Source organism: Cydia fagiglandana, chromosome 11 (genome assembly GCF_963556715.1).
Source record: "Cydia fagiglandana chromosome 11, ilCydFagi1.1, whole genome shotgun sequence".
NCBI classification, from domain to species: domain Eukaryota; kingdom Metazoa; phylum Arthropoda; class Insecta; order Lepidoptera; family Tortricidae; genus Cydia; species Cydia fagiglandana.
The window spans coordinates 3,839,293-3,855,823 of record NC_085942.1 but is presented as its reverse complement, the minus strand read 5'-3'; the positions used below and the strand labels follow the sequence as shown (position 1 = coordinate 3,855,823).

The window sequence follows — 16,531 nt, the reverse complement described above, 5'->3', positions numbered from 1 at the left end:
TAAGTCTGCCAAGGCTTTTCCTGCCGTAACACCATGGCAGACGAGATTATGTAAGCAAGGTCGGCATCGGTTACCCTACACTAACCCATCTGATACCACCATGAAACCAATTCCAGTCGGTAGGTATGAACCCCCATTTTAGAAATATATAAGTCTGCCAAGGTTTTTCCTGCCGAAACACCTTGGCAGACGAGATTATAAGCAAGATGACCATCGGTTACCGTACACTAACCCATCTGATACCACCATGAAACCAATTCTAGTCGGTAGGTATGAACCCTCATTTCAGGAATTTATAAGTCTGCCAAGGCCTTTCCTGCCGAAACACCTTGACAGACGAGATTATGTAAGCAGCATCCACATACGAGGGATCCGTATTTTGGGATTATACAGATTACGGACATTATTAATAGCTGTAGGCTTATTTATTACTTTATGCTTATACATATTTGTATATTATTATGTTATTAATAAAATATAATTATAATTTATTAAACCTAAACTTAATACATTGGGAATTCATTACCTGCTTACGGCAGTAGTAGGGATAAGCGGGTGAGTTCTGGCTCACTGAGCCAGGCCAACAGTCCCTCCCCCTTTTTTCCCTTGTTGAGGCCCCGCAACCTTGCCTTGAACCCAAACTAATGTCATTGTAGCTCGAATCTAACCTAATCTATTTTTATTGCTTTTAGAATATTTCAATTATCTACTTTTGCAAAGTTAAAGGTTGAAATCTCTATTTCGCAAAATGGAATTTTAATGTGACTTTAACGTATGTGCAGTCTACTTAGTAATTGGGTTTAAAGATATAAAAACACACATTTTATTTCCTATCCTAAGTATCCTATCCTAAGTTTATTCAAATAATATTCTGAACATATATAGTAATTAGACTGGTCATATTTTTCATAAAATCGATTTCGACTGGCAAAGCATATTACTTTTTGGCAACCGGGTTTTTTTAACCTAATTAGACCCCGCTGAATCCGAATTTGCCGGTTGCTCGATCGAAATCTTGACCGGAAGTGAGATATTTGACATTAAAGGTCCTTTTTTTTCGTTTTTCGTAAATAACTCTTAAACGGTGGCACATAGCAAAGAATGTTCTATTTCATAAGTATTCTGTATAAAATTGCCTACAAGAAAGATTCAGTACAATTTTTCGCTAGGATCAATATCCAAAAAGATTTTAACGCGGGAAATTTAATTATAATCACTTCTAAGGTCCCGTTTTTTAGGTTTTCGTAAATAACTCATAAACGGTGTCCAATATCAAAAAATGTTGTTAGACGATAATAATCTACACAAAATTTTGAACAAAAAGATTTAGTACACTTTTTGCAGGGATCAATATTTAAAAAGATAATAAAGAGGGAAAGTTAATTATAATAAATTCTAAGGTTCCTTGTTTTTATTTTTTCGTTAATAATTTGAAAAGTATGATTCATAGCAAAAAAAATCTTATACATAAATAATAAACGTAAAATTTCCTACAAGAAACATGCAGAACACTTTTCGTTAGGATCAATATTTAATTAATTAATAAATTATAATCAATTTTAAAGTCCCTTTTTAGTTTTTTGTAAATAACTCGTAAACGGTGTCCCATAGCGAAATAGGTTTTTAAGAAAAAAATATCTACAGAAAATTTCCTCCAAAAAACATCTAGAACACTTTTCTCTAGGATCAATATTTCAAGGGATATTAAAGGAAGAAAGTTAATTACAATCAGTTCACAGGTCACTTTTTTTTAGTTTTTCGTAAATAACTCTTAAACGGTGGCCCGTTGCAAAACAATATTCTACATAAATATTAAACATAAAATTGTCCACAAAAAAGGTTCTGTACACTTTTTCGGTACGATCAATATTTAAAGAGATATTAAAGGGGGTAAGTTAATTATAATCAATTTCCAGGTCCCTATTTTTAGGATTTCGCAAATGACTCGTAAAATAAGGCTCATAGCAAAGTAAGTTCTTAATGTCCTTGTAAATAAATAATCGATATAAAATTTTCTACGAAAGACATATGGAACACTTTTCTCTTTTTAGGGTTCCGTCATAGACTTAATAATATATAAAGACGGTGTCTCAGCGAGCTGTCACTGTTGCCACTTTTGTTTAGTGTACGATTAACAATGAGGCCCACGTTGCTGTAGCCATGTCGATAAAGTCATATCGATAAAATATCGACATTTCTTGCAATTTTAATTTTACTTCAAAGGCTTAACGATACCTAAAATGACCAAAAACGCTTTTATTCTTTATTGTGGTTATCAGATCACAATTTTATAGTCGCGCCCCAGCAGGGAACCAAGGGAAAGTTCAGATATTTAATTAAAATACATAAATACCTCCTAAAATAGGTGTTCCGCAATAATTGAATTATATTATTATATTATAATATATTCATTATCCATTAGCATTTCAATTATGTTTATGTTTAACGAAGATATTGAAGCTTCAATTAATCGCTATTTCGTTCCGCTGTGGAGCGTTTATCGATATATAACATGATTAATATCGACTTTTCACATCCCTAAAAGAGCACACATATACGCTTTTACGCACACATACACAGCCTGGGCGCATCAAGAAAGGCAACACTTGATTTGAAGTCCACCTTGTCAACAGTATGGTTGTCCTTTTTTGACAAACGGCATTTTAAAAGAGCGAGGAGAGAGAAATGATACTAGTTGCTGCGTTGTGAAAGAGAACAGAAAACGTTGGGCCCTCGGGTTCCGTACCTCAAAATGAATAAAAACCGGCCAAGTGCGAGTCGGACTCGCGTTGCAAGGGTTCCGTACATTACCCAATTTTTAACAGTGTATTTTATATATGTGAAACGCGAGTGAATTGCCTTTAAAAAACCTGTAGGGATCGGTTCATAAGTAATGTCCGACTCGCGCTTGACTGCATAATTCTAATAGGTTTTCCTGTCATCTATAGATTCTATTCTGTGTATCTTTTCAAAATTTTAGACCCAGTAGTTTCGGAGACAAAGCCCCCTTCCCCAAAATAAAATCTCCGAAACTACTGGGTCTAAATTTTGAAAATAAAATAAAATAAAATAGTTCTTTACCTATATAGACGTAAACCTTAAAATAGAGACCTGGAAATTGATTATAATTAACTTACCCCCTTTAATACCTCTTTAAATATTGATCGTAGCGAAAAAGTGTACAGAACCTTTTTTGTGGACAATTTTATGTTTAATATTTATGTAGAATATTGTTTTGCAACGGGCCACCGTTTACGAGTTATTTACGAAAAACTAAAAAAAAGTGACCTGTGAACTGATTGTAATTAACTTTCTTCCTTTAATATCGCTTGAAATATTGATCCTAGAGAATAGTGTTCTAGATGTTTTTTGGAGGAAATTTTATGTAGACAATTTATTCTTAAAAACCTATTTCGCTATGGGACACCGTTTACGAGTTATTTACAAAAAACTAAAAAGGGACTTTAAAATTGATTATAATTAACTTACCCGCTGCTTTGTCTTTTTAAATATTGATCCTAGCGAAAAGTGTTCTGCATGTTTCTTGTAGGAAATTTTACGTTTATTATTTTTGTATAAGATTTTTTTTGCTATGAATCATACTTTTCAAATTATTAACGAAAAAATAAAAACAAGGAACCTTAGAATTTAGTATAATTAACTTTCCCTCTTTATTATCTTTTTAAATATTGATCCCTGCAAAAAGTGTACTGAATCTTTATTGTTCAAAATTTTGTGTAGATTATTAACGTCTAATAACGTTTTTTGATATTGGCCACCGTTTATGAGTTATTTACGAAAACCTAAAAAACGGGACCTTAGAAGTGATTATAATTAAATTTCCCGCGTTAAAATCTCTTTTAATATTGATTTTAGCGAAAAATTGTACTGAATCTTTCTTGTAAGCAATTTTATGCATATTACTTATGTAATAGAACATTTTTTGCTATGCACCACCGTTTAAGAGTTATTTACGAAAAACGAAAAAAACGGACCTTTAATGTCAAATATCTCACTTCCGGTCAAGATTTCGATCGAGCAACCGGCAAATTCGGATTCAGCGGGGTCTAATTAGGTTAAAAAACCCGGTTGCCAAAAAGTAATATGATTTGCCAGTCGCATCAAGAAGGAGAGCGATTTTGAATTTTTTTGTCTAGTCTAAATATCATTACTTATTCTGTGTACAGTGGAGAAAACGAATGAAATCATGCAATTTGATTTTGCTATTTTTAAATAAAGAGTAACTAAACAGTATTTTCCACAGTTGTTGGTAATGATACCATCTCTTACAATTTCTCTTCATGAACATTTTATGATACCTAACCTTCCAGTTTTCGCCCGAATTATTCAAAAAATTCACCAACTCCATTTACACCAACCAAATAGAAAACGGGTCCGTGTCCGAATTCGCGATCTCGAGTCCGGGTCCGCGTCCGGGTCCAGGTTCAGGTAGAAGTCGAATTCAAAATCTTGCTTGTTTTGCCAGTGGGGTAACTTGCTTAACAATCAATTAGAATAAGACAAGTCGTCGAGGAGTTCCGTTTTGATCACCATCAGCGATACCACTTCATCAAACGCCACTGTTCTTAATGTAAATCCTTGTTTGCCTGATGAAAATACAAGAGTCACTATACAATGCCATTAAGATTTGTAGAGTTCCCTCGATTCCTTATGGATCCCATCATCAGAACTTGAGCTTCACGATAATATGACTTAAAAATCTAACGTGCTTAACAAACATAACGAAGAGGACAAATCCCCAAACATGAGCTATGCGTCGTTGAAGAGTTCCATTCTGACCATCATCAGCAGTTTCACTTCATCAAATGTCACAATTCTGAATGTAAATGCTTGGTTTGTTTAAAATACACCAGTATCACTATATGTTAGGGTGGTTCAAAAAACATTTTTTTTCCTAAGGGGCACCCCCTTATTTTGTTACACTTATTATGTTGATAAAATACACCAAGTTTCTTAATTTATCTCAACTATACTTCGTTTTTTTTAGCATTAGAAATTAGGTAAACAATCTTGATGTGTCTTTTAATTGAAAAACACATTTTAAAAATAAGTTACGGCAAATACACTCGCGTGCAAAAGTATTGCATCACTTTGCATTTTTTCGTCCGCACCCAATATCTTTGTAATTCTAGAGACGATTCTGAAAATTTTGGTATCAACTGAAAGCTTATAATCTAACGCATTAGAAAATTTAAATTTAATGAAATTTCAAATCTGAAGACTAAAAAAAATCAGAAACTGAAAGTAGCGACATAATGGTCGAGAATTAAATTTAGGAAAGTTAAGAATAAAAGTCATTTATTTAATACAAAATAAATTATTATTATTAAATTAATACCTGGTGTTGCCACCCCTAGCCCTCCTCACACAAATCAAGCGGTTTTTCATAGACCTAATTAATTTTCTAATGAAATCTTGTGGAATAGCGTCCCACTCCTCCAGCAAGGCTCCCTTCAGCTCCTCAACATTGGCCGGGGCAGGATTCCGCTTCCGAATCCTCCTTTTCAGGTAGTCCCACACGTGTTCAATGGGGTTAAGGTCATCGCTGGCCAGTCCATGGTGTCGATGCCCACTTCGAGAAGGTAGGCTGCGGTGGCCCTAGCGGTATGACACGGGCATTATCCTGCATTAGGATGAACCCCTCATCAAAAATACCGGCATAAGGAACAACATGTTCCTCCAGGATGTCAGTAATGTATTTTGCAGCGGTCAATCCACCGCCACGGCCCCCGCCAGGCACGAAAACCAGCTCTGTTCGCGCGTCGTAGGAAATGCCGCCCCAGAACATCACGGATCCACCGCCATAGGCGACCCTTTCGGAGAAGCAACATTGGGCGAACCGTTCTTCTGGCCTTCTGTAGACTCTTCCTCTTCGGTCACATCCATTCAAACATATTCTGCACTCGTCCGAGAAGAGAACTGGGGTCCATTGCTCAATGGTCCAGTCCATATGATTTTCTGCAAACTATCTTCGGGCTGTACGGTGTCGCGCCAGCAATCTGGGCCCTGTTGCAAGGCTCCTGGGTGTCAAGTTCGCTTTTTTGAGTCTTCTTCTTATTGTCCACTCACTGGCAGCCACTCCTCGTATCTCACGCAGACGCTGCTGGATGGCAACGCTTGTCAGGTGTCGATCTCGGAGAGATGTTGTGACAATGAAGCGGTCGTCCCTCTCTGATGTACACTTTTTGCGGCCGCTTCTTGGTCTTGAAGTAAAGGATCCAGTCAGTTGGAACCTCTGGTAAACTCTGCAAACTGTAGATTGACTTAAATTCAGCGTGGCAGCTACTGAACGTTGGCTACGCCCCTCTTGCAGGAGCTGGACGACTTGGCGGACTTCAGCTTCAGTGGTTTCCATTTTTCACAGGTCTTCTTCACGGGAAAATATGCGGAAATGTGTACCGGTCAACTTTTGATAAGTGACTGATAACAACCGTGATAACGCGAAACCGCTCACAAATCGGGAAAATGCCGATAATTTGAAAAATACTGGGCCGTTTTCCATGTTTTTTAACTTTTCGTAAAGCTAAAACTTCAAGGGACATGATCCCATTAAAATAATTAATGGAAAATAACCGGTTTACAAAATTATTGGGTGCAGTTGAAAAAATGCAAAGTGATGCAATACTTTTGCACGCGAGTGTATGTAACAATTATTAATCTAGTACGATCATTTATATTCGTCTACTTTCATAAGTAATAGTTTTTGAATTTTGAAAAGCGTTTTTAAATTAAAAGACATTCTATAAGATCGCTTACCTTCTTGCAAGTTCTTTCTAATGCTAAAAAAAACGAACTAAACAAGGGGGTGCTTAATCACGTTGAAATTTTGTATGTTGTTTGAAACCCAACAAAAAGAGTATTTATGATTCAGAATTTTATTTAAATATCTGGTTTCACACTATTTGCACATGTGATGTTAAGTTTTGAAGAAGAAAAACATTTTCTTTCAAAATAATATCTTTTAAATCACACTTTCAAATAATGTGAAAACTACTACATACTTACATAAAAATCAAAAAAATAGCAACTTATTTTTTTGATAAAAAATTTCAAAGTGTTTGAGCACCCCCTTGTAGTTAAGATTGTAAGATTACAAACTTGGCGTATTTTATCAACATAATAAGTGTAACAAAATGAGGGGGTGCCGCTTCTTCTAGCTAGAGTTTGAATTTTTCCCATACAAACGTGAACCACCCTTACAAGATTTGAAGAGTGCCCTCGATTCCTCATAAATCTCACCATCAGAACTGGGTTTTGACAAAGACGGAACGAATCTGTATGTATATACTTACAAGTTACAACTCAACTAAAACAATAATTTTCAAAATCGATCCCGAAATGACGGAGATATCAAACATTAAAAAACCGAATTAATACCTCCTTTTTAGGGTTCCGTAGCCAAATGGCAAAAAACGGAACCCTTATAGATTCGTCATGTCTGTCTGTCTGTCCGTCCGTATGTCACAGCCACTTTTTTCCGAAACTATAAGAACTGTTGAAACTTGGTAAGTAGATGTATTCTGTGAACCGCATTAAGATTTCAACACAAAAATAGAAAAAAAAAACAATAAATTTTGGGGGTCCCCCATACTTAGAACTGAAACTTAGAATGTCTTTTTCATTAAACCCATACGTGTGGGGTATCTATGGATAGGTTTTCAAAAATGATACAATACAATACAATACAACACAATACAATACTCTTTATTGCACGCCTCACATACACTTAGTTTACAATAAATGGACAATAACATAAACAAAGACAATAGAGGTAACAACAGGCGGTCTTATCGCTTATGATATTGAGGTTTCTAATATCATTTATTTCTAAACTGAATAGTTTGCGCGAGAGACACTTCCAAAGTGGTAAAATGTGTGCACCCTCCCCTCCCCCTTTAACTTCTAAAATAAATTTAACTTCGCACTGAATGATGACGTCGTACGGGGCTTAAAGCCCCCGTAACGCAGTGAACGTGTTAAAGTCACATTAAAATTCCATTTTTCGAAATAGAGATTTCAACATTTAACTTTGCAAAAGTAGATAATTGAAATATTCTAAAAGCAATAAAAATAAATTAGGTTAGATTCGAGCTACAATGACATTAGTTTGGGTTCAAGGCAAGGTTGCGGGGCCTCAACAAGGGAAAAAAGGGGGAGGGACTGTTGGCCTGGCTCAGTGAGCCAGAACTCACCCGCTTATCCCTACTACTGCCGTAAGCAGGTAATGAATTCCCAATGTATTAAGTTTAGGTTTAATAAATTATAAATATATTTTATTAATAACATAATAATATACAAATATGTATAAGCATAAAGTAATAAATAAGCCTACAGCTATTAATAATGTCCGTAATCTGTATAATCCCAAAATACGGATCCCTCGTATGTGGATGCTGCTTACATAATCTCGTCTGTCAAGGTGTTTCGGCAGGAAAGGCCTTGGCAGACTTATAAATTCCTGAAATGAGGGTTCATACCTACCGACTAGAATTGGTTTCATGGTGGTATCAGATGGGTTAGTGTACGGTAACCGATGGTCATCTTGCTTATAATCTCGTCTGCCAAGGTGTTTCGGCAGGAAAAACCTTGGCAGACTTATATATTTCTAAAATGGGGGTTCATACCTACCGACTGGAATTGGTTTCATGGTGGTATCAGATGGGTTAGTGTAGGGTAACCGATGCCGACCTTGCTTACATAATCTCGTCTGCCATGGTGTTACGGCAGGAAAAGCCTTGGCAGACTTATATATTCCTGAAATGAGGGTTCATACCTACCGACTGGAATTGGTTTCATGGCGGTATCAGATGGGTTAGTGTACGGTAACCGATGGTCATCTTGTTTATAATCTCGTCTGCCAAGGTGTTTCGGCAGGAAAAACCTTGGCAGACTTATATATTCCTAAAATGGGGGTTCGTACCTACCGACTGGAATTGGTTTCATGGTGGTATCAGATGGGTTAGTGTAGGGTAACCGATGCCGACCTTGCTTACATAATCTCGTCTGCCAAGGTGTTTCGGCAGGAAAAGCCTTGGCAGACTTATATATTCCTGACATGAGGGTTCATACCTACCGACTGGAATTGGTTTCATGGTGGTATCAGATGGGTTAAATTAGGGGTCCCGTTGGCCACCTTTGAGAGCGTCTGCCAAGCACTTCCGGCAAAAAAAATACTGGCAGACTTCGCTTTTATGTGTCTACATGTAAATTTCTAACTGCTGCCATAACTATTATTTCGGTATCAGATGGGTTAAATCAGCCCCCTTTTTTCGCACCGGAAGTGGCCTTCTTTTTCGTACTTTCGGCAAGTTCCGCCGTGGCAGACTATCGAATTCGGACTTAGCATCACTTTTATGGGAAACCATTGTGCATTTCATCGTGGTATCAAGTCGGTTAGAAAATTTGCGGCCGGCTCTTCTACTAGTAGGACACTATTGTTAACTATACAATTTATAATAGAGCAAAGCACAACAAAGCATGTTGTTGATTATCCTAAAATCTACACTGGGAGAAAAGTACAACAAAAATACACTTAGAATTACAAAAATAAACTTAATCCGGGGACAAGGAGAGTTAACTAATAGGAACAAATTGACTTTTGCAATTTCTATTAGTTCTTGCAATTTTTATTATCTGTTTGTTGAAATTATATTTGGGATTACTGAGCTGTTTGTAGAAATAAATAAACTTTACAGAAATAGTGAAACGTCCATAATGATTACTAAAACTACATTTTTTCCCCCAGTACAGAATTGTTTTTTAATTCCTGGTGATGATTTTTCTCTCAGTGTAATCCGACAGGGTTGGAATGAACAACTTGGTATATATAATTATAATCAATCAAGCAAAACCCATTTAATGGAGTTCAGAATTACAAAGAGTACAGCAACAAAACAGCAATTTAACAAATATTTTGTGCTCCAAGCACATGTAGGTAATAGGATTTGTTATACGTAATGGAATAGACCATAGAAATCAATAATTAATAATAGTAATACATATTTGTACCAAATTCACCACGACACCACAATCTCATTAAATACAGGACCGCAAACGTCATTTTCTAACTCAGTTACTGCCGTATTTGAACTTCAAGATATTCACAAGAGACGACACGTACTAGATCCATTCTAGATACGTTATAGTTTAGATATCAACTAGTTCTCTTTTGCAGCGCAATTCGGGCAACCAATGTCACTTTTACGTTAGATAGAGTAAGATATCTATTAGATGTGAATTGGATCTCTAAGTCATATCCTATGGAAATCGATCAAGAGTATCCCCAGAATCGCGCAAATATCAAATTTGACAGGTTAGATCTTAAACATATCGTTATCGTATCTTGGTGATGTCTAATAGATGTCTATTTCAAAATCCGAATCGGGCCCTTACTCGCATTATGTACATTAGATGATGTTGATTATGCTGGTTTCCAACCTGACGGTTGAAAATTGAAACTAACCACGCGGGATCATTATAATCAAACAAAACATCTAAATATACCTTTAATTTAGCATTGCACTGCTAATTATCACTGCCCACGCTCCTATATGCAACGAGTGCAAACACGTGCACACCAAAATAGCACCTACATGTTAATCATAAAAGTGTTAAGGCCCCGTAGGTTCGTGTTATTCTCTCACTCTCACTGGGCGTAAGCGTGAGCGAGATGGATGTGCGTGCTCGAGACCACGGATATCATGTTTTTGAATTTTAATTGTTGTAAGTTGTAACAAAAAAGTAATTGATGAGTTCCCTCAAAAATAAAATTGCGCATTTGAGAAGCTATTTTCATCCCTATTTTAAGCCTTTCTGTATAAATTGTTACATATTTTTAAAGTGCTTCTTAGACCTATGTTCGTGATTTTATTAATTAAAAGTCAAATAATCAGGATTTGAATCGTTGAAGTCCAAAGAGAAAATCCCCAAGATTGCCAATTAAATTTTTGCCAACCGTATTGTGGTATAAAAAAGCGGACAATTTTTCAAAATTCCGCTCTCTGAACTTACGGCACTTTAATAGGGTGGGGGCAAATGGATTTTATTATATTCTTCACACAATTTTGCTACGTATTTGTTATGACATAAATGTGTTATTACCGTGCATGTTCAGTTTGTTGTTCAGTTTGTGCCATCGATATGTAAACTTTTGTACCTAATTCCTTTGTAATAAGGTTTAGAATGTATACATATTTTCGATGGCGGTTAACGACGTCGGAACGCGACAAATTGTTCGTGATTACTTTTATTAATATTACATTATTAATGGCGTGTAATGAAACTGAGTAGATTGCGTTAATAATTAATAGGTGTGTTGTGAATAGATTTTTCATGAGCAGTAATTTATGTTATTTATTATTTAATAGCTGTTACTCAATCGTTAAATAGTGTCCGTAGAAAAATTACATGAGCAATTAAAACGTGATTTATACCAATTTGTTCACACGTACCGTAAAACGGGGTCAACAGAAATCGCGGGGTGAATAGAGAAATTTTGAACTTTTTCTTTCAAGTTGTTATATTTAAAAACGTACATCTCTATAATCAGATTTTTTGGAATACGTATATAGTAGACTAGTGATTTTAGAGATGTACGTTTTTAAATATAACAACTTGAAAGAAAAAGTTAAAAATTTCTCTTTTCACCCCGCGATTTCTGTTGACCCCGTTTTACGGTAAGTAAGGAGTGGTTCGGAAAAAAAGTGGCAGCGCCTTTTGTGGATATTTTATTATCTTTTGTGATTTTTTTAAGCAGTGCATTTTTATAGCAATCTGTATTTAATCATATATATAAAATGTAAATAAAATCATATTGAAAAATACCTATATGATTGGACTGTCAAATAATTGCTTCATAATTATTAAAAGATAAAACAATCAGATGATTTACTGCTGCTTTTTTACTGAGCGACTCCTTAATTACAAGTCGAGAGGCAAATGTACAGTCAAGGAATTTAAATTCCGACCCATTTCGTACTTTGTCACAGTGACAATCAATATGAAAGCCGCTAGAGACCTCATACGGTTGTCACTGTGACAAAGTACGAAATGGGTCGGAATTTAAATTCCTTGACTGTACTTATCCGCTTAAAGTTTGGATAACCCAACTTCGTCATTTTAATGAGGTTTTCGGTGTTCGTGGGATTATTTAATTTAACGTTCTACAAATTTTCCTTAGGAAATGTTTATAATAATAATAATAATAAGTTTTTATATTTTACTTTTATATTCATATTATAACAAACCTAACTTAAGACGAAGGATAAATAAAGAGAATAATAATAATAAACATTTATTTCAGACTATTTTGCCCATACAATTTTGTTAGTGAATTCTTAAAAACTAATTATTAATTTATACTTAACTAACACAAAATTTAAAACAATAAATAAAAATAAAAGTTGTATATACCGTCAGCAGTGTTTGACAACATGCATGGACGTCCACCGGGCTAACATAGGGTTGTCCCAGCGGTTAGCAAACACGCTCAGAATGCGATTGGGACTGCCGCGCAGACGGGCCATAAGCGAGGCACACCTTTTCCTCATGACGGCCGCAAAGCTGTCTGTCCTTGCTTCGGCAAACATGCCAGAGGCGCTACAGTGTCGCGGCAGCCCCATCAGCACCCGGAACGCGTTATTATATTGGACGCGAAGGTCGCTGTACGCTCTTTGCGTATAATTGACCCACAGGCTGCATGAGTAGAAAGATACACAGAAGGCTTTAAAGAGAGTGATCTTAACTTTTTCTGTGCATCGCGCAAACCTGCGGGCCAACATATTGCATCGAACGGCCAACGACCTTCGCTCCCGTTCAACGTCCAAGTTGTCTTTTAAGTCTTCGGTGACCCAGTGACCCAAATATTTAAATTGGCTAACTTGCTTTAAAGGCACACCTGTCAAGGAAATTGCTGGCAGCGTGTAGGTTTTGGTGCCTGCCTTAAAAACCATGATTTCACTTTTGTTAGCATTATATTTGAGCCCATGGGCCACCGCATAACTTTCACATATTGCCAGAAGGCGCTTGAGGGCCCCAATCGAAGGACTCAGCAGTACCATGTCATCAGCATAACTAATGTTATTGACACAAACACCGTCAATATGACATCCGACTTTGGTACTGCTGAGCTCCTCGATTAACCCGTTCATATACAGGTTAAAGAGCCGAGGTGAGGTTAACCCGCCCTGCCTCACCCCGCACTCCAACCCATACTCTTCCGACAGAGACCCTGCCCACCTGACACTATTCTTTTGATGGTTATACCAATAACTCATAAGAGATGTAATTTCACAAGGTAAGGTCGTCTCATTACTTATCTTGTCCCAGAGTACGTCGTAAGATACAAGGTCGAAAGCTTTCGACAAATCTAGGAAACATGCAAACACCGGTGTTCTGCCTTTAGTATAATATTGGACAGTCTGTTTGAGGCATAGGATAGCACTTTCCGTGGACAGCCCCGGCCTAAAACCAAACTGTGCATCATTAAGACGGAAGTGCTGCTCCAAGTGACCATCCAACACACTGTCCAATACCTTGGCTACAATAGTTGCTAACGATATTGGCCTGTAATTTGAAACCTCAGTAGCATCACCCGTTTTATTTTTAATAACTGGAACAACAGTGGTGCGCATGAGGTCATCGGGTAGGTAGGTTTAACAGGCGTCGGCAGTAGTTCTTGTAGTTGCAGGGAGCTGTTTGTTTCAAAAGCTGGTTGCTTCAAACTTTTAATAAAACGTAAGTTAAAATTGTAAAATATGAAGTGGAACTATTGGAAGTGCACAAAACGTTAAAACCTAACAATGACAAATCGCAAACCGTAAAAGTTTGCCCTTTAACATAACTTTGCCCATTGCGTCACAGTTCACTAAAAGCGAAATAACTTTAAAGTAGTTACAGATAAGGTAGAAGTACTAGTGCTCGACGCTGCACTAGTATTCGACATGGGCACTTTATGTCAAATTAATATAGGTTCAATTTGAACGGCGAAGATTTTTCTGTATTCAAAATTTAATCCTTGTCACTTTGACATAAAGTGCCCATGTCGAATACTAGTGCAGCGTCGAGCACTAGTACTTCTACCTTACACTTTCTGAAGAAAAGTTTCATTTTCTTTTTGATTTTTATACTTTTACGGAATATCTACATACAATCCTATAGGTGGTCGGTCCATGTTAGACTGATAACCTTCTTTATGCTGGCTCATAATCAGGGACATCATATTCCATTATATTCTATACTTCAACATTATATTCTTCCTTATTTTGTTATTTGCCCAATTTCTTTTTATCTTTTATACTTTGTCCTGTATTCGTGATTTTCTCTCCGAAAGCGGACATGATTAGAAGTGTTTATAAACATGCTTTTCACCAACGTTACTGCAAACATTTAGATGTAACGTATAAATATGAAGAGGTTAATGTAAACGCGCATACCCTTCGGTTTTCATTTGCGCCGGGCGCAAATAAATGGTTATAGCTTCTCATTTTTTCGACTTGTTTCCACTAAACGACTGTTTGCTCGCCCGGCTTGCTTGTGTCGTTAACGCTACGAAGAAACATATTGTGCAGTATATCCAAAAATTTTTTCTGAAGCAATTCAATTTTTGACATCGAGAATAGTTAAAACAGTAAAATTTTTAACAGGACACTTTTTGAAATCAAATTACGAGCTATTAATACTCTAATTATAGCCTAAAAAAATACAATAATAGTAATTACACTGGCTTTTAAATTTTAGTTATGAATAGAAATACGATAATAGTTATTTGTTTTACAAGGGGTCAAAGTTGTTGTTTAACCGCTCGTGCTAATATTGATACCCGAGCAAGCGAAAGATTCCAAAATTTAACCACGAGCGTAGCGAGTGGTTCGAAAAATGGAATCTTGAGCGTTGCGAGGGTTTCAAAGTACGAGGGCTAAACAAAATTTGCTCCCGAGTGAAACACAAAATTTTTCACCACACCATCCCGAATCAAATATAAAACAAAATCATATATATGTAAAATATCAAACAAAATCATACCAAATCCCAATCCAAATGAATGTTATTAAATATTTATCATCCAAAATCATCATTTAAAAGTCAATTCTACCAGCAAACATAAGAAAACAATTCAAAATTTGCATTTGATTACTTTGCCTTACATGTGAATAAAATGCAACTTTGCTATCCGTTTTTGAAGTGCAAAGTAAGCCTTTCCGAGCTGGTGTGGTGAAAAATAGCTTTTTTGGTTTATTCCTCGAAATCGAGGAACTACTGAATTCCAGCAAAATATCTAAGTATTAGCTTTTGCCTGGCGGCTCGGATAGACAAATTGCCTCTGATAAAATGGATCGTTACATACCCTCGTTTTCAATATACTACCTCCATTAATAACTTACACCCAACTAACATATCTACCACTCACAGAGTCCATTTTTACGCCCCTAATGGACCACTACTCCCCGAGTTACCTAACTTAGTTCGAGCCTGAGGAAACATGTTAGGTTGTAATCAGATACCTGGACCATTATTGGCATTAGCGTGGGATACATCTGAAACTACAGATGTAGTCCAATCAATGAAACGGGCTAGGTTAAATATGGTTTTTATTATATTGAAAGAAAGAAAGAAAAGAAATGTTAAGTACTCTTCCATCACTGGTACGGCGTGTTAAGTTTTACACAAATATACATTAGATAAACATTGACCTCCTTTCCTCGACAGTTAGGCAAATTAGCCTCAATAACATTTATAAGTCTGAAAAATAAGCAAATGAAGAGAGGAAACGAAAATCGAGAGATAATATATACGATATTTTTAGGGTTTTATTAGAATACGTTCTGATCTTCATTGAATGGATATAGTAATACTCTAAGTTGGCAGACTTCGGACACAAAAGCTTCCCAATCCGATAAATATCAGCTTAGTTTCCTATGAAGCCTGTGGAACCTGCACTGAAATCTATTTGGCACTAAAATGTCTTTGATATTAATGCTCAATATACGGGTAAAAACTTATCGTACAAAAAATGTCAGTCAATAATTTAGCGGTTAGCGGTGCTAATCAGAATAGTGCTGTTATTTTGAAAGTTTGTATGCTTATACAAACGTACATTAATTGGATGGAATTCGATACAAGATACTCGTAGTTTAAAACATAACTTTACATAAATGTTTGTTTTTAAATATCCTCTTTGGGGTGAAGTTAGTTTCGCCTGTTTGGGAGCGCGATTAAGATGTTCCACGCATACAATGGTGAACTCGTGGGAGATTTCTGGTAATATAACGTAACTGGAAGCTTGTAATTTTAAATTAAGCTTTGATAAATGCCAAAGTGGTGATTTTTTTTTATTTACTATGCATAGATCACTGGCTAGCACTAGTAGTTGTTACCAATACCTAACTGAACAGCGAGTGATATCGATTTGATATTAGTTTTATTTATAGCCTCTTCGATGCTTATCCGATAGCGATATTATTCTATGTGTCCTGGAACTGTACTTGACGTTAACAACCCAACTCAGGTTATA

At 36.2% G+C, this 16,531-nt stretch overlaps 2 protein-coding genes across 2 annotated transcripts in view; one reads left to right on the top strand and one right to left on the bottom strand.

Moving 5' to 3' along the window:
- The window catches only part of LOC134668633 (serine/threonine-protein kinase SMG1), a gene marked incomplete at its 5' end in the record, with an annotated part of 286,060 nt that overhangs the window by 119,236 nt on the left and 150,293 nt on the right, over positions 1 to 16,531 (top strand). The gene's annotated exons all lie outside the window — the stretch shown is intronic.
- Positions 12,435 to 13,649, bottom strand: LOC134668608 (uncharacterized). The gene has a single exon (XM_063526046.1). It carries the CDS (start codon positions 13,293 to 13,295, stop codon positions 12,435 to 12,437), a length of 861 nt encoding a protein of 286 aa, XP_063382116.1. The 5' UTR covers positions 13,296 to 13,649.